This window comes from Numida meleagris, chromosome 4, assembly GCF_002078875.1.
Source record: "Numida meleagris isolate 19003 breed g44 Domestic line chromosome 4, NumMel1.0, whole genome shotgun sequence".
Classification (NCBI taxonomy): Eukaryota; Metazoa; Chordata; class Aves; order Galliformes; family Numididae; genus Numida; species Numida meleagris.
In genome coordinates this window covers 15,677,450-15,701,305 of record NC_034412.1, presented here as the reverse complement: position 1 = coordinate 15,701,305, position 23,856 = coordinate 15,677,450, and the positions used below count along the sequence as shown (strand labels likewise).

Sequence of the window (23,856 nt, the reverse complement as noted above, 5' to 3'; positions counted from 1 at the left end):
ACTTTATTACATCATACTCTATAATGAAGGAGGCTTTCCTGAGTTGGTTGGTAGTATTTCTATATGAATCTGTCATTTCATTTTCAGTTAATTTCAATTTCTCAGCTTTAATCTAGATAGAGACATAATTGCTATCTTCATTTCTTAAGACCAATTTTTGAGGAATCCTCTTATTTGCGTTTGTTCATAAAAACCCTTCCACTTCAGCAGAAGGAAATGTATTCTGTGACTCTGTCTTATTTAAGTGTGCAAGTAAGTCTATTTCAAAGCACGTGTGCTTTCTTTATAATGAGATCTCTATAACGTAACTGGGAGCTGGACACAAAATCTGTGCTAGTTCTGTTAACCTTTGTCACCCTGACCTTCATCAGCTTGAGATCAAGAAGCATCCTTGACTGTTTCCAGTCCTGTGCCACCCCCTGAGTTACCTTGTTTTAAATTGTATAGCAACAGCATCTACTGTTTAAACAAAAATCCCTTAGCCCATGTCTTTATTGTTTTTTCCTCCACTCTTGAAGCTATCTGCAATTAAACCTCAGTAAAGTATGAAGCATCAGAAATGTTAAACTATCTTGGCAATGAAGAGGCATGAAATAGATGAATAATTAGAAGCAAAAGATAAGCAGTAACGCAACTCTCATTCTGGAGTGCTGTTCTGGAATAGAGTTCATGTCACCCTTTATTATTTCATATCCTATTTATGACTCACACAAATGATTAAGAAAAAAAATCCCACCAAAGAACAGTCCTTAGATTTCTGCTTAAATTATGGAAATGAGAAACTTCAAGGCCTCTTTTTGCTGAGGATTAAGAAGTTATCTATTTGAGATTTCCAGTGCACTTCAACTTACAGACTTGTGGGGATAAAGGAAGGAGAGGGGAAGACTCATGTATTTTTCTTGGACGTGCCAATTTTGAGCAGTGTGAATTCAGATGTGACAACATCACAAGTGGCTTCCTTTTAATTTCTTCCTAGATGTTGGCTTGAGTTCATGTGTACTGTAAGTTTGTAATAAATAGAGAAACAAAGCTCAGTGAACAGTGAGCAGGCAATCACACAGATCTGGAGATTCTCTGTGCAGCTTTCTTAGCTCTTTTCCTATGTGATAGAAACATATTAGTGATATAAAACTCAGTGGACATGTTCTTCCTGTGTATATGCTTGTTTTACAGGGGTGTTTCTCCATTGCTTTCAGTGGAGCACACTGCTGTGAGGAGTTTGATGCCTGTGGTGTTTGGCAGCTAAGGCTCACAAAATAGCCTTGTTTTTAGCAAGCAGGAAGTAAAAATCCTATTAGAAACTTTTCATATTATGCTGAAGCAACAAGTTTGCTCAAGTTTGTGTGGACCAATTATCAGTGAGAGAAGAACATGGAGGCATTAGATTTGAATTCTTGTCAACATGGACAAGCGAGGCAAAGCAGAGATATTCTCAGGAAAGAACAAGTTAAAGATCAGATGCAGAGGACCAAATCCAACAGTGTAGTCTTATGTAGAGGAGGATGTAATCACTTGGAAAGTTTCCCTGAGCTGTTTGAAGGATCTAACACAACACTGATCAGTTGTGCAGAATACTGCACGAGCATTCTAACTCTACTTCATCCTCTTGCTGCCAGTTTTAGCAAGGAATTGGATTAGTGTTGCATCCTTATTCTTTAGAACATGCAAAGAGATTGAGGGTATGCTTTGGTCCAACTGCCAAGTTTACCCTCTATGGCTATGTAGTGGCCCAGGAGGTTTCTGGTGATCTTTGTAATAGAACAGACGGAAGCTTTGATGGAGCCACTTACGTTGTGTGGGAGAGTGCCTGATAATTTGTCATGAACCCTAAAGCTGATGTTTCAAGGATCTGAGTTCCTCTGTTGCTTGCCACCAGTCTGGCAGGTTTCTGCTGCTGTTTCATATTGCCTGAAAAACCTTTCAGCTTAATGAACTTGTATTTTCTGACGTAAGAATGCTTTGTTAGAACATCTCTGAGCAACTCTTCAGCAGTATTCACAACATCAGGCCAAAGGAATTATAGCGAATGTTAACCAAGGGACTCAAAGTTGGGATGAAACTTAAATAATAAAATGAACCTGCAGTTGCTTTTGATCACGCATATCCTTTTCTTAACGTGTGCATGGAATCAACTGAATTCTGTGCCACTGAGCCTTTAAACAATACCAGCTCTTCACAGGCTCCATCTGTGTTATGTTGGAGACCTACAGTGTAATTATTCAAGTGATTGTAGAAAAAAAAACTTGATGCATCTAAAAACCCACTGCAGCAGAACTTATGGAAGTAGCCTTAATTCCTTCTAGTAGCACCTTGGGAAATGGGCTTGTAGTGACATCACCATCATAGAAGAACATGTACTGTTGATTTCCCAGAGAGATCTATCCATTTGGATGGATAACATAAGCAGTGACGTTTGCTGACAGATATATTCCCCTGACAGCTGTAACTGCCTGCAGTAGTATAGTGTGAAGTGCAGAACTGCAGTTCTGCTCTTCTCATGCACCAAGATGAGAATGTGTACTCCAACTCCCAGCATGGCCATCTCAGTGACAGTGCCTTGAATTCAGTACATCCTGAACCAAGTTCTGTTTTTGTCTTGCCCTAGCCACCTAATTATCTAAATAACTCTAAAGGGAAAAGCAAATAGTAAATAATTTGGGAATAAGCATGCTGGGTGGGAAAGAATTATGTTGTTTCAAGGAGACTGTGAAAGAGGAATTCTATAGTACACATTTTTCACCTTTATATATATATGTAAAGGCAAAAGAAAATAACAGATTGTGTGCCTGCTGCCACCCTGTTTGCATAGCTTTCAATATGGTAAGGGCTTCTGAATTTTACACACCCAGGAAGGCATTCTTAATTTTGGCTGCATGTTTAACTGAAATACAGGAGGACTACATACTGGAACCTTTGTGAGAGCTATGCCATTGGTCTCTTCTTGTGGTATTTTTGTTCATTATTCTTATGTTCTTTTTTCTTCCAAAAGAAAATTCTAGGAAAACATCAATTTGTTTAAATTTCTTGTTGGTCACCGGAAAGCCTTGAAATAGGAGTAATGTAAAATTCTCCTGATAATGAAGGAAAAACACATAGCCATTAACGTTCCCTCAAAATGTGTAAGTTAGGGGGAAATTTCATAGCAGAAAAGCATACTGTGAGTGTTGAATCAGAACTGATCTATGTAGATTTGTAGTTAGAGACATACGATTAAGTCTGCTTTGAAAAGATTTTGAATGTTTAATCTAGATAATAAAAGGTCTACAAGTCACTCTTCAATTTTTGGGCTGTGCTGATTATTTAATCATCATTTTTGATCCGTTAGTGGTCCAAAAGACCTAAAAGTACCTGAAATAAAAGCTCAGAAATGCCTGTAAATTCTGCCCATTTATCTACAGCCACCATCTTTAAGGTGAAAAATGTCCCTTGGACCCGATTTTGTCCTTCTCAATAAGTTATCCTGGCTTCTTGGGCCTCGCTTAAGTTGGTGCATCCTAAGTGGAATTGTTTGGGATTTTAATTAAATGCTTTTTTGGCTGGTCATGTTTTTTGCTTTGAATTATTTTCAGAAAATAAAACAGAAACTGGCCTTTAATGTGTAAACTCAGGGCAGAAAAGGATGCTCTATTTCCTTTTCTCCCATTCACTACATTTTCTTAAAAGAATTGCAATATAAAACTCATTATTAAATCTAGAGTTCTGATTCATAAACAATGTTATGTGTAATGTTTGAGATTGTTTAATGCTGAGTATTCTCCTAAACTTAGGAGAAAAATCATAATTTGTTTTCTTGGCATGTCTGGACAAAATAATAGGTACTGCCTGATGATTATTTTGCAGAAAGGTGTAGTTCTGTGGCTTGCCTGAAGAGGTGCCAGACATTTTCCATTGAGAGTCCTGTCGCAAGTAACACTTTCACTCACTGGAGAATGTGAGCAGTAACTTCCATTGTACTGTCATTCTTTCTTCCTTGGATGAGATTAGTTTAATATGTACTCAGTAGTTAAGGTAATAGAAACACTAATGTTGAAGATACGTCACAAATAAGGAAATTCTTAAATACAGTGAGTAAAGTGGGTATTTGGCCTGATATTGCAAATACTTGTATATTTCTGACTTAAAATATTGACTGGAGTAGCCCCAGGAATTCAAGGAGGGGTGATTTCAACTAGTCTTTAAAACTAAGGACATCCCTGCAGGGCTGCCAGAAAGCAGTATTTCTAGCATTTATGCATATGGTGGCATTGATTTGTATGGCTAAAGACTATTTTTAAAAAAACAAACAAACAAAACCAGCTTTTTCTCTGACCAGTATTTTGTCAGCTAATACATAAAATGAGTCATTTTCAGTTGCTTTAATTAGAGTTTGCAAACAGCAGTCCCAAACAAAAGCCTGAGCATACTACAGCTTTTGTTTCTGAGGGGTAGTCTGTGTACATGCATTTAATTAGCTTGCATAAGAGCTGTTGATCCTCTATTTCAAGATCATAAATAAGCCAGGAAAATGTAGCATATGTAATCTGCTGTGTGGAAGCTCAGTGCTCAAAATGGTGCCAAGCTGCATGTAGGTAACCAGCAGTACCATTGCAAATTTACTGAGAAATCTGGTGGTGAAAATAAGGGTTAAACTGTAGCCTAGGATTCATGTTGGACACCTCTCCTTTTCCATCTGGGTGTTGGTTGCAGGGCGCTTACTCTCCCTGGTAAGCCAGCACTTTAACTGAGGACAGTTGATGATGAGCACACTATAAAATGCGTAAGTATATTTTGAGAGTTGAAAGGACTATCAAATGAAATATATATGAATGTGATACATTTGTAATGAATTTGACACACAAAAAACTACAGTAGTGTGGAGAATGTGGTTTGACCATAAGGATGCCAGGGGATCTTAAGCTACTGAGACTGATGCTTTGTCCTTAGTTAACCCTGTCATTTCTAGGTATTATAGTACATGGCACCAAATGTAACTCACTGTCTCACATCTAGTGGTTTAAAAAAATATATATGGAATGCAAAGTATATTAACTGTAGTAGACAAAAGGAATCTGCTGTGAACACAGCTTCACCTTACAACTTTCACAGTGTATATTTAGGACAAATCTTTGCAGTTGTGTTATTCAGCTACGTGATGTAGTTGTAACATTGGAGAGTGGTGTAAGAGAATCATTGTGTAAAATTATTTAGTGTATTTGGAGTACAGAGTATTTAGAATGATACATTAGAAAACAGGTACTTAAGAGAATGTAATGGCTTAAGATAACGGAGAATCTGTATTTTGCTTAATTTGAGCTGTGTGTGTCTATTGTGCAAATCCATAGAGGTATATTCAAGGTGATTAGCTAGGATTTAGTTCTGTGTGGGAGCAGGGGGAAAAGGTCTAATGGAAATGTTGACAGACCATTAACTAGAGTATCACTAATGGGCACTATAATAGATAGAGATATTCTTAATTGTAAAGAGGTTAATTGGTATTCCTCATTTACATTCCTTTCTTCCTGAGTGGTAGCAATTTTAGCTCTTCCATTGATAGGAATGGCTATTATACTGGGAGAACATAAAGGATCACAATATTTTTCTCCAAGAAAATAAGCATGGGGAGGGGGGGAACAGAAGTAAGTTAACTGACATAAAATGATTAGCCAGCTGTGGTGAAAACTGGTTTTCCTAACAGCGTATGTACGCAGTGCCTGCAGGAAATTATTGTTTCCATAGTAATTAGAAGAATTTGATCTTTTTTTAAATTGCTCTGTCTGAACATGGGAAAAATAGCTCACTTCCACCAAATTGTTTACCATGACTTACATGTTATTACAGACTTCAGCCTGTTTCTCTGTGGAGATGAGGATTTTTGGAATGGGGGAGAGCTACTACTCCTCCCCTTCTGTCTGAGGTAAGTGCTTAGATAGCCTACAGCTAGACACACAGACATGTAAAATAAGGTCTGTCTCCCTGTACCCACATGAACAAAAAAATGAGCTTCTGCTACTTGTTGCCCTCCTTGGAGCTTGGCTAGGCTATGACCAGATGAAGGGGTCCGCTGGTGCTGACTGAGCTTGCCAGGCTACACCTGCCCTTGTCAACAACCTGTTCTCTCAGTGACTGTCATGCTTTCTGGTTTTGGAAGTCAGCATAGGATGGCAGCAAGGAGCACGCACCAGTGAGGGCAGCCTGGCAGCTGCTGGTGATTCCTGGCTGGCAGCCACCCTCCTTTGTCTGCCCACTGCTCTCTCTGCTTGGAGGCAGCCCCAGGGCATGGTGATTGCCTACTGCTGGCTACTGCAGATGCGTGAGGTGCTGGGCAGCCCTAGGCCTCCTCGTGCAGTGACTGCCTCTGTGAATGAGGTGTTTGGGAACCAGCCTCCCTCTCCACCCAAAATGCCCCACATGAAGTTGCCCTCCTCCACCAAAGGTCACTGCTTCTTCAGCGCTAGAAATTGAGACAATCTTTGTCTCATTAAGAAAAACAAAGAAGCTCGCATGTCCATATCCTCGGTTTCTCTTCTGCTGTGGCCATTTCTTTGGCTTTGCTTCACCATCTATATTTTCACAAGCCTGTATATTTTTTATTTTTTGTGTATTGTACTTCTTTTTTTCCTTAGCCTTCACCAAGTTGTACATGCTCTCTCCAAGGGGCTAACAGTTTTTCTTCCAAACTTCACTTGCCCTCCTGTCCAGGCCTGATGCACGTAGCAACGAATATTCCATGTGGATTTTTATTAAATGCCAAAAGCGAACACATCTGACAAATGATTCAGTTTGTGGTTCATAATGCTTATTTTACCGAACAAAATATAGCCTCTTAATTTCTTTATAAAATGAGTGGCTTAATGAATTTAGCCAATAGCAACAGCTTACTCTTAAATGCCATCTTCATGTACGTAGCAAGTCTTTCAGCTTCTAGCATGCCTTTATGTAATGGCCCCAATTCTGTTTTATCAAAGTGAGCAAATCTGACTTTCCCTATCTGTGCCCATTTCCTAACTAGACAGGACTTACCTGCAGTGCTGGGGGGAACAAATTGCAGATGATATTAATGAATACAGATGGGAGACTTCATGCTTCAGGAAAATAAATAAGTTGCCTCCCAGCTCTCATTCCCAGATCTCTTGTACTGCATTTCATTGTGGGCTGCTTTTACAAGTTTTGTGCTCTGTGCACTTCCAGGCACTTTATTTGCACAGTTCAGAAATGCCATGAGTCTCACTGGAGCTCCTTATTCACAACTGAGTCTCCGAGTAGCTTGGATGAAAGCAAGAAGTTGGCTGCTCCTGAATGAGACCCCACTGGCCTGCCTTCCATCTGCTGGGCCACCCTGGCTCTCTGCTGCCCGCTGGTTCCGTAGGCAGGGTGGTCCTCTTAGAAGTAATAACATCCATGTGCTGCCAAAATCCTAGGCTAGTTCTCAGCTTGATCAGTTTCCCAATCTGCTTCACCACACGGCCAAGCAGGAATTGTGCCAGCATAAGACCAGAGGAATAGCTGGGGGTAGGAGGGCAGCAGAACAGCATTCTTGATTCTGTTTTGGTAGCTGCAGTGCTGGTTTACACAAATCTGAATGCCTGGAGGATGTCAACTGCTCTAGTAGAGAAAGCAGTTTGCACCGTACATTTATAATCACATTGTATGCTGTACCTGCCTCTCTCTGCCAGTTCTAAACTAACCGAGGGAGTTGCTTGTGCTTGTCAGAGAAGTTGTTCTGGAGTTTCTAAACAGTGAGGAGTGCCTGTCAGTGCCCCTGCAGACTTCAGAATTTTTTGCTCCTGTAGGCTTCAGAAGGCCAAGTCACTGTGCAACAATTCTGGCACGTGTGCTGTGTGGGCAGTGGAGTCATTCAGCTAGAAGCTGAAGCACACTGGTGTCTGTGGTGGAAGGACTTACCACTTTAAAAGTCACCGACCGCTTTGGCAGGGATTCTCATTCTCACGCTGTGCAGTGCCCTCTGCTTTGTGTGGTGTAAGGAAGTGATCTGGTTGAAAAGAACATGCTGGTCTTTGTGTTTTTGGATTTCCCCTCATTCGCACCCCAAATTATTTCTGGTTTGGATCATTTCCATGACCCAGTTCCTTGCAAAGCCGCAAAAATGGGAATGAGCAGCAGGGTGTGGTGGTGACAAGCAAGCTTACGCTGCATTGCCTTTACACTCCATGGGATAGTGTATGTTTCTTTGGGGCTGGGAAATCAAGGCTATGATAGCAGAAACGGAGCAAATTGGGAGTGCAAGCATACTGACGCAGCTGGATTTATCCCAGAATAATAAAACCACCTACTTAGCCCCTCTATGAGCTGCACAGAAAAACAATTTAGCTAGTACAACTCCATCCATGCTGGAGGATTTGCCAGCATCCACTGTGCTATAAATACAGCTGTCTGTACTTGAGACCTGACCATAGAAACGTATCTTTACCAGCTTTAATTGATTTTAGCTAGGAGCAAACTGGCTCTAGAAGAACTACTTATAGCTTAACGTTTCTGTTGAAAATGTACCATTTAGTAATTAATGGGTTTGGAAAGCAGCCAGAATCTTTCAATCTAATCCAGTTTAAGGAAAAAGTATCAATTGACTTTTTTTTTTCTTGAATGGTAAATATAATGAAATATTTTACAGTAAATCATGGTTAAAAATAGCCCAGTTGCACCAACTGTCATGTAGGATAAATCACTTGCATTGGGAAGTGATTTCTGTGATTTGTGGTCTATGCAAATAAGCAGAGGGTTTTGCTCCCCATTTTGTATTCAGGCAAAGTTCCCTATGGACTTCAATGGGAATTTTGCCTAAGCAATAACAGCAAAAATTGGTCCCATGTGAAAAAAAATTGATCACTGGGGAAAATGAAGAGGTCTTTCTTAAAGGCACAGATGGCAGTTAAGCATTTAACTTTAATTGGTTTTTTACATGAGTGGGGACCCCTCTGCTGTTGTACCTTTAGATGAATCCTCCTCAGTATTCGGGAAATATCAGACTAAGAGAAATGTATGTCATGGTTGTGGATAGTCAGTCCACAACTGGACTGCTGGTAGGGACATAGCCATTGTGCTCTCTGGAAGTAAAAGAACGCTGTCGAGGGATGTGAAATAGCTGAGCCAAATGCCAAGATAGAGCAATGAGAGCTTCCTTTACTCTGTGTTCTTTGTGACATTTGTAGTAGCACTGTATGCATGAAAGGGAGAACAGAGTGAGAGGAGCCAAACATGGCTGGGAGAAAGAGCAACCACAGAAGTTCATATGTTTAACAATGAGGGGAACAGATTTCAAGCTGACCTGGCACATAGGTTGAAATAATTTGGGAAAGCTGTCTAGAAGACTCTGCTTAGTCTTTCAGCATATCATGCTGAAAATTAATTACAAATAGGGAGATCAGTAGCTTTTCACTTTCTTTAGGCTGATCATAGACAGATGGAAAGAGCATGAACAAACCAAATCTCAGTCACCTTAAGTCAAATTTAAGGTGAGTACTGTGCTCATTTATGAATGTAGTTCTACAGGTGGTTGTGGTGGTGGCAGTGTGACTTTGGTCTCTGGTAATTATGCAGCTTGCTAAAAGTGCAGATTTTGCTTGATCTTTATGCTCCCTGAGTGGAAGCTCCAATTCCTCATGTGACACCATAGTTGCATTCAGAGTTACCTTCGACTTACTATGATTATAAAGAAGAAGGTGATGTAATGGACAGGACTCTTTGTTTTCTATATGTTTTACCCTAATTAAACTACTGCCATTTAAAAATATTTAACTCAAATTTAAATCCAGATGAAAAACTAAGCAGCTATTTCTCCTGTACCAATAATTTCCTTTTTTGCACAATCTATGCAGGTGTCTATTTTCATTTTGTATTTAAAAAGTGTCCTTCTGCCTGGAGTATCAAACTGTAACTTCAGCTGTCTTACTGCAGACACTTGAACTGTGGCCTTGCCATTGCAGTAGCTGTTAGGTACTTGTGAGCACACATGCACATTCAGTGAAAGGCTTGCCAAACCAAGATTTAGGATGCAAGATGTAAGATTTCCCTTGCCTCTCATACACAAGATTTATGATGATATATGTGAGGAAATAATTGTCTCATCATTAAGTTAAGACTGTTAACTTAGTCCTATCAGTTGGGACCGATTAAAACCAAGTACTAGGTGTTGGAGTTGAAAAATGCCGAACACGAGGCCTGCAAAGGTCCAGGATAGTAACAAGATGAGGCTTAGGTTACGAGATGTGCCCAGAGGTTAGGTAGACAAGGAATCCATATTACAAGGGGCATAGTGAGGCTACAGCAATTGCAGACTGGCAGCAAGAGAAACTGAGAACCAGGACTAACCTCACAAGAGACAGGAAAAAGTAACAGAAGGCAAGGAGCCAGAGTAAAGGAGAAAGAAGCAAGCCAAGGTTAGCTTAGCTTGGTCAAGGAACATGCTAATCAGTCAAAATCAGCATCTTTGTGGCCTCATTTGTAAGTGTAGGTGAACTGCCAACCCTTACCTCTACCTATGCTGGGTTTGGTTTGGTAAGACTTTGTTCTTGGCAAAATGTGGCTGATATAACTCGCTTACTCGGTCACTGTATTGAAAAGTCTTGTTCTTGATCCTCTTTTCCTATTCACTGGGACTCAGAGTTTGGGGACAAGAGTCCATGCCACATCTGAGTAAATATTATAGCTAGATGTCAGAAATGTTGGGATTTAAGTCCTCTATTTTATGAAGTCTCTATTTCTAGTTTTATTCTTTTTTCCAGTCTGCTAAGGAGTCTCAATTCATGGAACTCTTCATCTGAGGCCTGGAAGTCATATATAAAAATCTGTCATGGGACAGCCCCTCCCTGGAGAAGCTTCAAATGGCTTTGGAGGTGGTTCATTCAAGGTGAAGAAATCTGTTAATAAATACATAAATGTAATCTAAATAATTACATGAGGATCCCTGAACTAAGTCAGGCATGGCCAGGTGAAGACCTGGGAAGTATGGGTTTGTATTTTTGCAGAGAGCCTTCCTTCATTTACCAGCCAAGTGGAGACCGTAGCACCGTCAGTAGCACCGAACTCTGTAATACATTTGTCCACAAGTTTCCCTTAGTTCAGGGACAGATGGACTGCTTTTTTCAGTCACAAAGTAGTCAGGTAGCATCTTAAATTGTATATTCTCTTTTTCTTGAAAGCCTTTTGCCTCTGCTTGCAATCTTTAGGCCTTGCAAATCTACTCTGCTCTGGGCCTGGAAAGGCTTGTCATCCTCTTGGCCAAGAAGTCTCCCACAGAGGTCTGCCTCCTTCCTGTTGCATAGTTCTGCTTCCAGACTACTTGCCACAGCCATCTGCCTGGCCCTGTTGTGTCCTGCAACTATTGTAAGTCTAAGGAGACTTTTCTTCCTCTTTTCTCAGTGTGCAAATGCAACCAGAGGTCAAGAGACATCTCCCCCTGACTTATGTATGTGTATATATGCGTCTGTGTACATACACAAAATCCTTTCACCTGTCTCCTATGTAATGAAGCACTCTATGCAGAAAATCCCGTGATTGATTTTATAGATGCTTTTTTTTTTTTCCTGGGCTGATCACTATATTCCTCCAGTGTGCTTCCCACGGTGTTACTGGAAGGAAAATTGGGCATTTTCTTCCAGAGCTGATGGAGCCATGGTCCCTGTGAACATTGGTGCAAGAATGGTAAGACATGGAAACTGCCAAAAGGTGCAGTAATGCGTCTGGAAGATGATTATTTCTGGGTTGTTCAATTACTGGGATTAATCATGCAGTGAAGACATAGCCAAGAGCAGAGGTACTTTGGAAAAGAAGCTGCTAGCTGTATTTCCAAGTTAGTGTCAGAAACCCTTCATTTGATTTCTGTTCCCCTCATGGCTGAGTTAGAGCTACCCATGAAGTTACTCATGGAGATGCCCATTACCTGCGTGTTTCATGCTTATGGATTAAAATTTGTAGTTCTTCAAATTACTTATGAAATTGTAATGATTTTACAGAGATCTTTGTTAAAGTAACATGGAAAGAAATTGCAGTTTCTCTCTTTTTGGTGCGTGACCAGGGGCAGAGATAGAGGAGGTCTGAAGTTTGGAGAAACATGGGAAATAAAAGGCTGCTATGTGACAGGAATCTCCAATTGACAAAAATGAAGGAATTCCCCCAATTACAGCACAGCCACTGATCTTCCTCTCAGAGTGTCCTTTGCAGAGAAAAAATCAGAAGCAAAGCTGTAGGCTAGCCCCTGGGCTAGGAAAGATTTCTCTTCTCCCAGGACTGCCTTCAGTTTTTCTACATTGCAGGTACTTCCTTTCTAGATCTTTTTCTCCTGACCAAAAGAATAGCATTCTGTAACTTCAGACCCTCCCCTTTTTTTTTTTTTTTTGTCTTTTTAACTCTTCTTAAAGCATCCTTTTGAAATGTTCTCTTGGATGTGTTACATGGCCATACAGTGCCCACCCTGTTCCACAGGGCTGGAAGAGGGGTGCTGGAAGTGGTAGGAGTTACTTGAGAAAGAGACAGCACTTGGAGCAAGCTTTTCTCAGGGTATTGTTCAATATTAGTGTTGACCAATGCTGCATGAAGGAGATGACTGAGTTTTGTACTATGTTTAGGTGGCTAACTTGAGTACTCCTAGATGGGATGTAATATTGATATTCCAGTTTGGGGCTAGTAAATCTGCAGGAAGTGCTCTTGCTATAGGTGAGGCCTTATGTATTTTTTAGCACTTCTTTTCACATGAATATGCATTAAGTTGAAAAGGCTTTCTTCTGTGAGTTTGATGTCTAATACTGGATTAAAAGTTGTTCACTTTAGAAATTAATTCATTTGAATCAAGATTTATGCATGAGAAATATGGCTGTAACTTGAGAAAGAGGCAGAACAAAATGAAACAGGGAACGTGTTCTGTGCACATCCAGACAGCTCCCTTTTTCGTGGCTTCTATGCAGGGAGTGAATGCTTTTGCTTTGTGTGCATGCTGCAGGTTTAGGGGAGAGAAAGCAAAACTGCACATATCCTGAAAGGAGGAGCTATAACACAGATTTCCAGTCCAGAAAAAAGGAAATGTTTTCCTCCAAAGCATTGTGCTTACAAATTCTTGATGAACATAAAACTGCGTAGTTTTATCCTGGATGCTTTTGAAGCAGAATGCTTCATTCCAGAGTGTACATCTTTTATCAGTATAAGTAAAGCAGCATAAATGTCACGCTCATTCTGTCTGAGGAGCGTAGTTTTGTTCTCGTGTAATGGGAGCAGGTGGTGGGAGGTTGTTTTGGTGAGGTTAAGAAGCTCCTCCCCTCCTTCCCCAAGCAGCAGCCTAATCTGCGTCAGCAGTAATTGTGCGCCTTGCACTGCTTTTCAGTGAGGGTGAGTGCAAAAGATACATCAGTATGAGGTATCAAACTGAAGCTTAGATGGTCCTTTTAAGTGGCCGCTCATTTCCTTGAGCCATATCATGGGCTAAAGGTTAACCTACACATTCTTCGTGGAAGAAGAATTTCTTTTTTTTGGGAAGGGAGAAGGAGGGGGGAAGGGTGTTGCTTCGTATTCTTTCCTCCCTATAGACTAAACGCTACAGTGCTGTTCACGCAGATCTTTTTCCCACTGGATTACTTGCTAATCAGCCTCCAGTGCGGCGGAGATAAGGCCGCTGCCCAGAGGAGCGCCGAGCGCCCGGCCCCGGCCCCGCGATGGGCCCGGCGCGGCGGAGCTGTCCGAGGTGCTAGCATGTCGGCTGCGCGGGGCGGCTCGGCAGCCGGATTGCAGCCGCCGCGGAGCTCCGCGGTCCTGCGCGCTCCCGAAGGTAGGCTTGCTCTTTGTTTGAGAATCCCTGATTAATCAACAGCAGCATCAACAGACTGAGGCAGCTGGAGCGAGCAAGCCTGCCTGTAGTCACGGGGGGGAGAGAGAGAGAGAAAGAGAGAGAGAGAGAGACGATGCTACAAGCTAGACTGCTTCAGACCTTCTGTATCTAAGTGGCAATGAGAGAGAGAGCGTCTTTCCTGCTGCAAGAAGCCATTTGGATAGGATGTTTTCTACTCCTTATGTTCCTTTCTTTTTGTCTCCACAGAACATATTCAAATGAGGCACCTTAGCAATCTCTGTGTTAGTGCATATGATGGTGCTGTAATCTTCTATGTTGTAAAGTGGGTAAAAATCATCCAGTTTCTTCTCTGCTGGACCTCAAAGCAGGGTGTTGTTTCTACCGTCCTATTATCTGTACCCTCTCTTCTCTGAATGTGGATTTAAAGAAGCAAGCACCTGTCCTTCTCTTGCATTCTTTTTAAAGCCAAACTTTCCATTCGGTTTTAGTCGTATGTTAAGAAGATCTGTAATGTAATGCTGACTTACAGTGATGCCGAATTCTACAATCTAGGCAATTTTGCCAACAAGATTTAATGCACTTTAACTGAAGAAAAAACTCAGCCTAACTGCAATCTGTTTCTTATGGTGCTGAAATATCCCTTCCAACTGCACTGAGATAACCACAGGAAAGGGCTTTTACAGGCAAAAGTCACCTTTGATTATTGCACTTAGCGGTCCCCGTGGACTTAAATTTTGGTACGTACATGTTTTTTAAAATTCTGTTTTAAAAATGAGCATGCTAATAAGAATGAAAAAATAATTGTACTTACAGAATAACATAATGAGTACCTGCAATGCGTAATGATGAACTTGCATGTCATTTTAGGGAAGTATTAATCAAGCCTTTGCTAAAGTAAAAGCTGAAGTCTGTTTGACCGTTTTTGTGTTCTTCACATGTTGATTGTGCTTGTAATAGAGACGTTTTGCATGTGGACTTTTTTTTTGTTATTGGTAAGAGGCGCTGTTAAATTATCAAAAACATTCTCTGTTATTTTCTGATGAATTAACCGAAATAATTCCTAACATCTCTGTTAGTTACTCATCAAACCCACTGCACCATTAATATTTTATGGCATCTTAGCATGATGCTGGTGGTAGTGAAATCTCCATTTCGTTTTCCTAAGGAGGAGGAAAAAAAAAATCCATCAGTAAGAAGCTCAGTCTTCTGAGTTCAAATGCTCTCCAGCTTGCATACAGAATATGTGTGAATATGTACCTGTGCGTGGCTTTTTCTTCTTGTTCATAATTCTTCCTCATAATACTGGGATGATAAAATGTCATAATTGCACTTAAGTGCTGGCCATTATGAATCTAGTTTTGTAATTGTCCAGTGTCCATGTGGTTAGAAGGAAGCTTTATTTTCCTCAAGGGATAAAAGTGATAGAAGTGTTGCCCTACTGCAAAGTAAACAACAGCTCTTTACATTCTAGATTCATAGAGGAGTCATTGTTAGCGAAGACCTTTTTCCTTTTTGGAAAGCACTAGCAAAAGATAAAAAATTCAAGGCTCAAGGGTATTATTTTTTTTTTTAATTTTTTGGTTCTTAAAACTGTAGGGAGAATAACTAACTTTCCCCTGTGAAAGGTGTGATGCCTGTAGAAATGGACAACTTTAAACCCATGCAATAGCATTCTCATTCTACTGAAGGAGCCACTTCTAACCTCTTTAAGTGAAGGGCTTAGCACTACTTAGCTTCGGTGATTTCACCCAGGTGCTAGAACTTATGCTGTGCAGTATAATGAGGATGAGGTATATAATCTGTAATCCCGGTCAAAATTCAGGGGTATATTTTGTCCTTCCAAATGAATACAGCATTTTTTCTTTAAATGTATGCATTGAAAACTTGTCAAATGATATATAGCAGGAAACTTGCAACCTGTTTCAAAGGTCTCTCTATTTTATGTGAGAGCTCAGTGCATCACTGAGTGAAAATAGTAATGCCGGATCATTATTAAAAACAAGCAGGAAATGCAACTCTTAAAAAGCATGCCTTTAGAAATTTCTCTCATGACATCCAACTATTTAGATATTTCAAAGCTCAGTTAGTGTAAGGCACAGTTATTATAACAGACTGTTTAAGAGTTCTGGAAAACAGTCTCTAGTATGTTTTTCCATCACTGACTTTTTCTTAATTGCAGAGAAAATATTCTTTGTATACCCAGTGCCATTAGGTCCTTATTAGCACTGCTGTGGTCAGCAGTTTGTGAAAATTGGATATGGCTTGTCTACTTTGCTTTTAATGCCTTGCAAGGAACTAGAACGCAACAGCACAAACTTGAGGACTGAATGGCCGATCAGCATCCTTGATTTGTGCAGAATCCTCCTGGAAATATTAAATTTAGTGGAGGAAATTGACAGGTAATGTGAAAATAGATTTGTGTTCTCAAAGAGAGGTGGCAGTAACTGGAAGGGAGATGGGCAGGACTGGAGAGGTGTGTAGACTGCTTATAAATCACAGGTTGGGCTCAGGACTTCAGGCAGCCCCACTCTTGTGTTACTGAGCTCTGTTCTCTTATGTTAGAATAACAACACAAAAAATCATTCTGATTTAGGAAGAAGGCAATCAGTGCCTTTGTCATTACTTCAAAAAGCTCCTTCAGTTTAATGTCAGCATTGTCAATTTTCAATGCAGCACAGCTGCAGCTTACTGCTGTCAAGCATGCTGAAAAGCAACTGGTATTTTGGAGATCTTCATGTGAATCAGAGGGAAAACCACATATCTGAATGCTACTATGTAGCACTGCTGTGTTATTGTGATGTTAGGTCAATCGCTTCTTGTATTATGAATTCAGTATCTTTGCACACTGATCACGTGAAAAGGGGGTGCTTTTGGTTTTGACCAAGAAACTGTATGTTTGATATCAGAGCGCATAGTTAAATTAGAAATAAGGTATGTAACAGTCTTGTAAAGCACTGGTCTTCATTCTCCTATAGAACTGGTGTCTGGATCATTAAAAAAAAATCTTGAATTTATTTATGTGGACATTTCTAGGCAAAACCAGTAAGGGGATTCTTTGCCCTTGCGAGAAAGCCAGATGTACTCGCGGAGGGGGGGAACCCACAGAAATCTTGCTTTTCTCCAGCTGATTGCACAGGGAAGACAGCGTGAGCTGCTCTGTGCTGCTTTGCAAATGTCTGATTTGGAAGAAAGAAAGTGGCAGTACTTATAGACATTGAGGATTTCTACCTTCCTGAATAACAAAAAAGATTATATTGTCAGAGACATTTTCTGGATGGTGAAGTCCTAATATCTTTCCCACAATGGCTACACTTGCTATAAAACTTGAATCCAAAACATTTGATGCTTTAAGTTGTCTGTGTATTTTTAATAAACACAATGGCACTGAAAGAATCAATGCACAATTATGTAATAAATGTAGGATTATTTGGTGTGGGATTATCAAGTCACCTGGCATTTACTTGTAAGAACATGCCTAGAGTTTTCATGATTGTAAAAGCCCTACTTAATAACTTAGAAAACAAAGATTAAGCTACAGGTAGAGGTGTGTGAGACTCAATTTGTGGATAGTTGGAGGGTCAGGTGACAATGAGTATGACTGCTTTTTCTCACTGAGGTTTCACAGTGTCAGTGCAGCCTTTATGAGACAAAGTGGATGTGTTGGAGAACTCCTTACGCGTGTTCTTACATTCAGGAGGACTTCAGAAAAATGTTCAGTGTTCACTGAACGCTTGCAACAAACTTCCTTCAGTAGATTTGTTGACTTCTCAGTATTTTGACTTCAGTATCTGAAATCCACAGCTTTTCATCCTCCTCAGTGTCTCCTATTCCTTCACAATGAAGAGGAGAAAAGAAAGGAGAATTACAAGAGTTTCCCACGCAGAGCAACTCCCAGTTACAATTTTCCAGCATATACTGGTTTCAAAAATCAAAATGGACTAAAACCAATTTGATTGCAAATACAGAGGTGACCCTGGATGATCCTTGTCACTAGTTACTAAGATATCTGACTGCAGTGTGCATATTAGGGTTACCAAAATGGTGATGCCTCACCTACAGCTCACATTACATATTTAACAACTTGCATTTGCATATTTTTAATCAAATATAAATGTACTCAGAACATTTGCTTGTACTTGTATCTGCCCTGACAGATGGTTAGGAATTGCTCACTGCCTGAGTACAGCAGCAAGCAGAACCTTTGATCAGGAGTTGATCAGTGCTGCCTGCAATCAGCACTTCCTGAACAGAGTGGCAAACCAATGATGCTTGTGACTTGATAGGCCACATGTTCTGGTTTTAGTATATTGCAGTCAGAAAGAAAACTTATGGGGTAACATAGCATCTCTGAAGTGGCATTTATACCAGTAAAAAAAAAAAAAATTGATGAGTGTGCTATGCAAGGAATACTAATACTTTTAAAATGTTTACAGTTATTAGTTAAGCTTTTTGTCCCAGCTGTTTGCAATTTTATTCTGTTTAAACATCACATACACAACCTTCAGACAGTAAATGCAGTGAGGCTGTAAAATACTCTGCATGCAGGATATACACAGGTTTTGGTTCAAAAAATGCTTACTATTGGTATAGATGCTTTTCAAGTTGATCTGTAAGAGCTCATTGAAGTTTCTGAAGTCTCTCGGCATCCCCAGACAGCTCCTTCTGGAGTACCTTGAGATGAATGTGGTATCACAAGCGTGCAGACGCTAACTGTCACAAGAGCAGTTCAGTAGCTATTGTTATGCTCAGCAGTGTTGCAGGATTGGACCCCCTATTTGCCCCTGTAGGGCAAAGAATACATCATCATTTATTAAATGCTGTGCAGATTTTTGGCACTCTGCATGAGTTTTGTAATAGTGATTACACAGTTGAACAAATATTTTATATACTGTTTTTACTGACCACAAACTTGGTTGTTTTATACAATTTCAGATTAGAATGACCTTGGCATTAATTCTCTTGCATATAAATAAACTTATAGTAAAAGGAGATTCAGTATATCCTTAAGTGTCATTCATTTTAGACTTCTCAAAAAAGAAGCATGAAAAAAAAATAATGTAGTCATGTTATCAAAGAGGGTAGAAAGCAGATGAAGCTCTTGGTCTCTTAGAAAAGTGGATCCAACTTGCATTTACTGAAGGCCTGCTGAAGTTGTCTTCAGGTAAGATTTCATGCTATAGTTCAGGAGTAAGATCTAGTCTTTAGAGAAACCAATGACAAAATTACCATTAAGGTCACTGCAATGGGATTTCTGTTTTATGGGTGATACACTGAATTACATTCAGATAAACCAATGCAGAAACTATACTTTACTAGTAGTGAAAAGTAAAAAATTAATAGAAATAAACATCTACTGAAGAAATGGCCTAGATTTTAACCATCAAGATGAGGTACCATTTGGGAAGCATGGAGGCTCTGGAGTTTGAGCCTTCTATGCCACTGGTATTGTTTTTAATCAGGCAGGCCTCGTTGCCCAGATTGAGACTCTAGTGCCTGGACTTCTTTTCAAAATCAGAAAGTTCAAGAATTGGTCTGAAATGACATCTACTGAAGCATGAGTAGCATTGATAGAATCTGTTTAGCTTATTATAATGTGAGCTTCCCAATTCACTCCTTTGTAGACGCTGGGCAACATACAGTGATCATATGCTTGGTGTGTATTCCAGCCTAGTGGAATTCTAGCTACCTCCAGCGTGAAAGCTGTGTGAAATTGCATGCGTTCACATTTGGACTCTGCAAAGACCTTTTCACTGGTTCTACCCTGCAGGGATTAGTTGAAGATACCTGTACCCTTGCCTAGAAATACATTAAGTTCAATCCAGTGACCCTGAACATCAGCCTTGGGATTGTTCAGGCCCAGATGATAGAAACGTTGTCTTGGGAGGCAGAGGAGATGATAGGAGCAGACCCTTCTCATCTGAATCTTCATGGTTTTAACACTCAGTTTAGCATTGAACAGAAACAATTTGGATATAGAAAAGTGGAGAACAAAGGAAGAAGTAGTTTGCTTGTATTTACATTAATCACTAACTGTCTAAAATTAGCTTGTTGCCATTGCCACTTCAAGTAATTAAAAACAAGGAGAAAAGACTAGAAGTATTTCCCTACCATTCATATGCCCTTGCATATTGTTTTCATCATGGATGTAAGAACATTTTGTTCTCATATTCAGGGATGCTCCTGAAGGCCCACAGTGATTGCTAGAATCTATCAGAGTTTATTTTTAAATCTGGGCCTATCCCGATCAGAATTCTGCCTAACCATCAATATAATAAATGTTACGAATATGGCAGTATTCTAAGAAATGAAGGAAAAAAATTGATGCTCATTATGCAGGGGCTCTGCCCCTAAAATCAGTGTGCAGACAGGTTACTCATTGCCTATTGAGTAAGATCACTTAGAGTTGCAGTGCTGGCATAATTCTCAGGCACATTCCGAGAAGTCACGCCATCCCTTTCGCAGAAGAGAGGGATGCTCTGGTAGCAAGATTCAAGCATGCCTTGGAGAGCTGCATTCAGCTGCCCAGCCTGCCATTGTGTCACTCAGACACTGCATCAAGTCTGCTTCTGTAAAATGATGCTGCCCCTCCCCCTCCCCCCCCCCCATGCACCTCAGCATGCGGGGACAGTGCCATTCAAGATCCAAATGTCTCAGTACTTTAAAGCAGAAAAGCACAACAAGATGGTACATTCCTGCTTTTTGACATTCTGCTTTACTCACTTAACAGGTCTTTAATCCAGTTACATAGAATTCAGCTGGACAATATGTTTCTTGTAATTATACCTTGCCTTTAGTCACCTATAGTATTTACCAGTGTCTATAGTCTGGTGATTCTTATGACTCCCAGGATGTCTCCTGATGGGTAGAAAGCCTTTGAGAGCTTTTAGGCTGCCTGCCGTGGAGGCAGGAGTGAGCTAGGGATCCAAGTGAGTCTGCTCCATGCTGCTTGACTGGGGGTGCTGTGAATCAGTGTATGTCATACCTGTCGAGAAGATACCCTTGGAAGCCTAGAGAATTCAAACACTTCACAGTTCTGAAGGTCCCACTGAGCTGAGTTTGCATGTCCATTCTTGGACTTTAAGCTAATAAGGTGCTGGGCAGCAGATGATCAGGGGCTTGTAGACTCATTTCCATGCTATTAAGAAATAGAGGAAACTATTTAACGATATTTATTTCTACATTTTGAACCCAAATAAAAAATTTATTATTACTATTATTTTTATTCTGATGCATGGAAAAGTATTTTCCACCTCAATTTTTGGTATATCCTGCAGATTAGGAATGTTGTCTGGTGATCTGCTTTGGCACAGCTTTATCTAAATTGTAAAAAGGACCTGCTGTCCTTGGAAGCCTTTTCAATCCAATTCAAACTGAGATTGAGGAAAGCCAGTGTTGTTGCAACTGAAGGCTTTTAGGAAGAGAGTAGGGGTGAGAGAAAACCTTATAATCCTTGTAATCTGTGGAATTGGAACAATGCATAATTGGATGAATCAGCATCTTGAAAGAAAGGTCTGTTGGTTTTTGTCTTCTCTTGTCTCTCTAGTAGTATAGTTCTGTGTTCAGATTTGCTTTGTTTATTATTCTTTAGACAGAAGAAAGTATAAAAGTTCTCTTATAGAGACATTAATTACAATTGATACAATCTCACTGTCGTAAACCATAAGCTATTTTCCTACTGATGAAGGTATTATGTGTTTTTCAACCCACAGGAAACGTTACTTTCCTTTGTTCATTATCTCCTGCAAGATGATGAGTTCTAATAAGGAGGAGGTCACTTTGGGCGCTTTTCTCCAGTATATTGAAGATATGGGGATGAAGGCCTATGATGGTTTGGTTATACAGAATGCATCAGACATTGCTCGAGAGAATGATCGCATGAGGAATGAAACAAACCTGGCTTACTTGAAAGAAAAGAGTGAAAAACGCCGAAAACAAGAAGAAGCAATAAAACGGTAAATATTTTGATAAAAACAGGAGTGGTCTGGCAGAGTGAATGAACAGTGAAAGGTTCATAATCTCAGTAATGGTAAAAATGTGTAGATGAGTTGACTTCTAGCCACTTCCTGGTAAAAGCAGTACAGCCTATTGGTCAGTGTCAGGCTGCTAATTGCACATTTATTATACTGTGTAGAAACAGTGCTGAATGGTTCTCCCCTCCTCAGTGGAAGAGTATTCCCATCAAAATGTATTAGGTTTGAGCACGTATGGCATCTTCAGCAGGTGTGATTTGTAACAAAAAGTTTAGGTGTTCGGAACTGGAGGTGTAGATCCAAAAGAAAATAGGTCATTATCTATTTGGTGCTTTTAGATGGACAATGTCTACTTTGTTCAAAGGTGTACTGCTGCAAGATAAGGCAGCCTCACAGATGAAAATAGATTCTTCTTGGGTTGATATTTCAAATTTGTTAATTTTCAAAGCTCTTTAATTGCTATCTACAAAAAAAATTGTCACGTTATGTATGATTTCCTCACCGTCCTGCACTCTCTGAAGTAAGTAAAAAATACTGCAATTCATTTAAAAGAAAATGGATATTGCACCTGGTGGGCATAGCCCTATAATGGCTCTTCTTGAATAATTCAATTGATTTTAATTGACAGCTAATAAGAGGAGCACTCACATGACCTGGTGTCTTGTGCCAGTGGATAGCAACAAAATCTGCATCCTTTTAGACATGAAAAAAGGGGTTGGTGTGATGAATATATGGAGATACCTGTATATAAAGACATATGTATATACATAAGTGCACATATGCATAAAAATCTGAGTTGTCTCGAGGAGACAGACAAATAGTGTAATAAAGATAAATCATATATACACTAAACTTTTATATGCAAATGAATGATTTGGGCTCAAACTGATAGGAGGTCCTTTGAATTTTTTCCCCCAGCATGAATCTTCCATATTTCAGTTTAAGTGATTAAATTTCATGCCATATCTTGGGTACTGTACATGCAGGTATAACAGACGTGCTGTGCTGTGAACACTCTATCAATGCCTCAGTAGTCTGGTAATTTTGATGGAATGTTTAAGGGAAGAGAACAGCACATACCGTTTGATGGGGGAAGCAGAAGCATCATAAAGCAGAATTGTGGCTACTTTACATTCCAGGAAGTAGAATTTTCTGGATTTTCACTGTTTTGGTTTCTGCAGAGGACATAAGACTAATGCATAATTAAAGTGAATAATGAGAGCTAACGCAATGTTTATTTTGGTGTCTTCAAGATTAGTTGTCACGTCACTTTCTTCTGGGAGATGTTCAGAGGGATTCAAACTATTAAAGAGTCAAAGGCATAGGTAGCTTTTAGCAGGAGCTCTGCTAAGCGTGACTTAATGAAGAAAAGCATTTTTCTTAGCAGCAAATTAATGTAGGTTTGTTTTGTTTTGATCTATGTAGGTTTTATGTATTTTGTTTAATTCTTGCTATTTTTGTTTTGGGTTCCTGGGAGCAAGTACTGGGTTAAATATGCGTGTTAAATATGAGTGCCTTTAGTAGTTAAAACAAAAAGCAATTTATGTTGACTTCATTCTCTTTCTTTTGACTACAACATAGTTACATAAATTTCAGAATTTCCAAGAGGAAAAAGTAGGGTCTGATGGAAGAGAAATTTAAGTTGCAGTTACATGAAGCAGAGGAAAGATTGGAATTTCTTACTTGCAAAACAAAAGTGCTTGTCTGCTGTCAATAAATTGCTGTTTTAAAGCAGGGAAATGAAGAGTACCTTCTCCTTGTAAACAGTTGGCTCTTCTCCACTGAAGAAAATAAATTCAAATTAAAATTTCAAATATTTTGAATATTATTGAAATGTCACTTTTAAATTAATTTATAATTGCTGGAAGAATAAGTTCCCCAGTCCTTGTGGTGGCAACTTCATTTGATAAGGTAAAACCATCAGTGTGTATAGATTTATTTAGTTTGGACCTATCTGGTTCTCTTTATCCCTGTAGATAAGCTTCTCTAGACCTAATTTGAATGGTGGTAGCAATATTTCCTAAATTGTTGTTATTCTATGTGGTTTTATTTATTGATCTCGGCAAATTTATTTAAAGAAGAGGTCTGGATAAGTGTTGATGACTTAGGCCAAAT

At 39.7% G+C, this 23,856-nt stretch overlaps 1 protein-coding gene and 1 long non-coding RNA gene across 2 annotated transcripts in view; both read left to right on the top strand.

Moving 5' to 3' along the window:
• The window catches only part of LOC110397835, a 28,429-nt gene extending 16,618 nt beyond the window's left edge, over nucleotides 1-11,811 (top strand). Inside the window, exons 3-6 of the long non-coding RNA XR_002438002.1 lie at nucleotides 5,818-5,893; nucleotides 10,719-10,843; nucleotides 11,163-11,319; nucleotides 11,546-11,811. This is a non-coding gene — a long non-coding RNA (uncharacterized LOC110397835). The remainder of the gene's footprint in view (nucleotides 1-5,817; nucleotides 5,894-10,718; nucleotides 10,844-11,162; nucleotides 11,320-11,545) is intronic.
• Nucleotides 21,494-23,856, top strand: part of NYAP2 (neuronal tyrosine-phosphorylated phosphoinositide-3-kinase adaptor 2) — a 100,804-nt gene continuing 98,441 nt past the window's right edge. Inside the window, exon 1 of the mRNA XM_021393707.1 lies at nucleotides 21,494-21,723. Within this exon, the coding sequence (XP_021249382.1) occupies nucleotides 21,518-21,723 (206 nt within the window). The 5' untranslated portion in view covers nucleotides 21,494-21,517. The remainder of the gene's footprint in view (nucleotides 21,724-23,856) is intronic.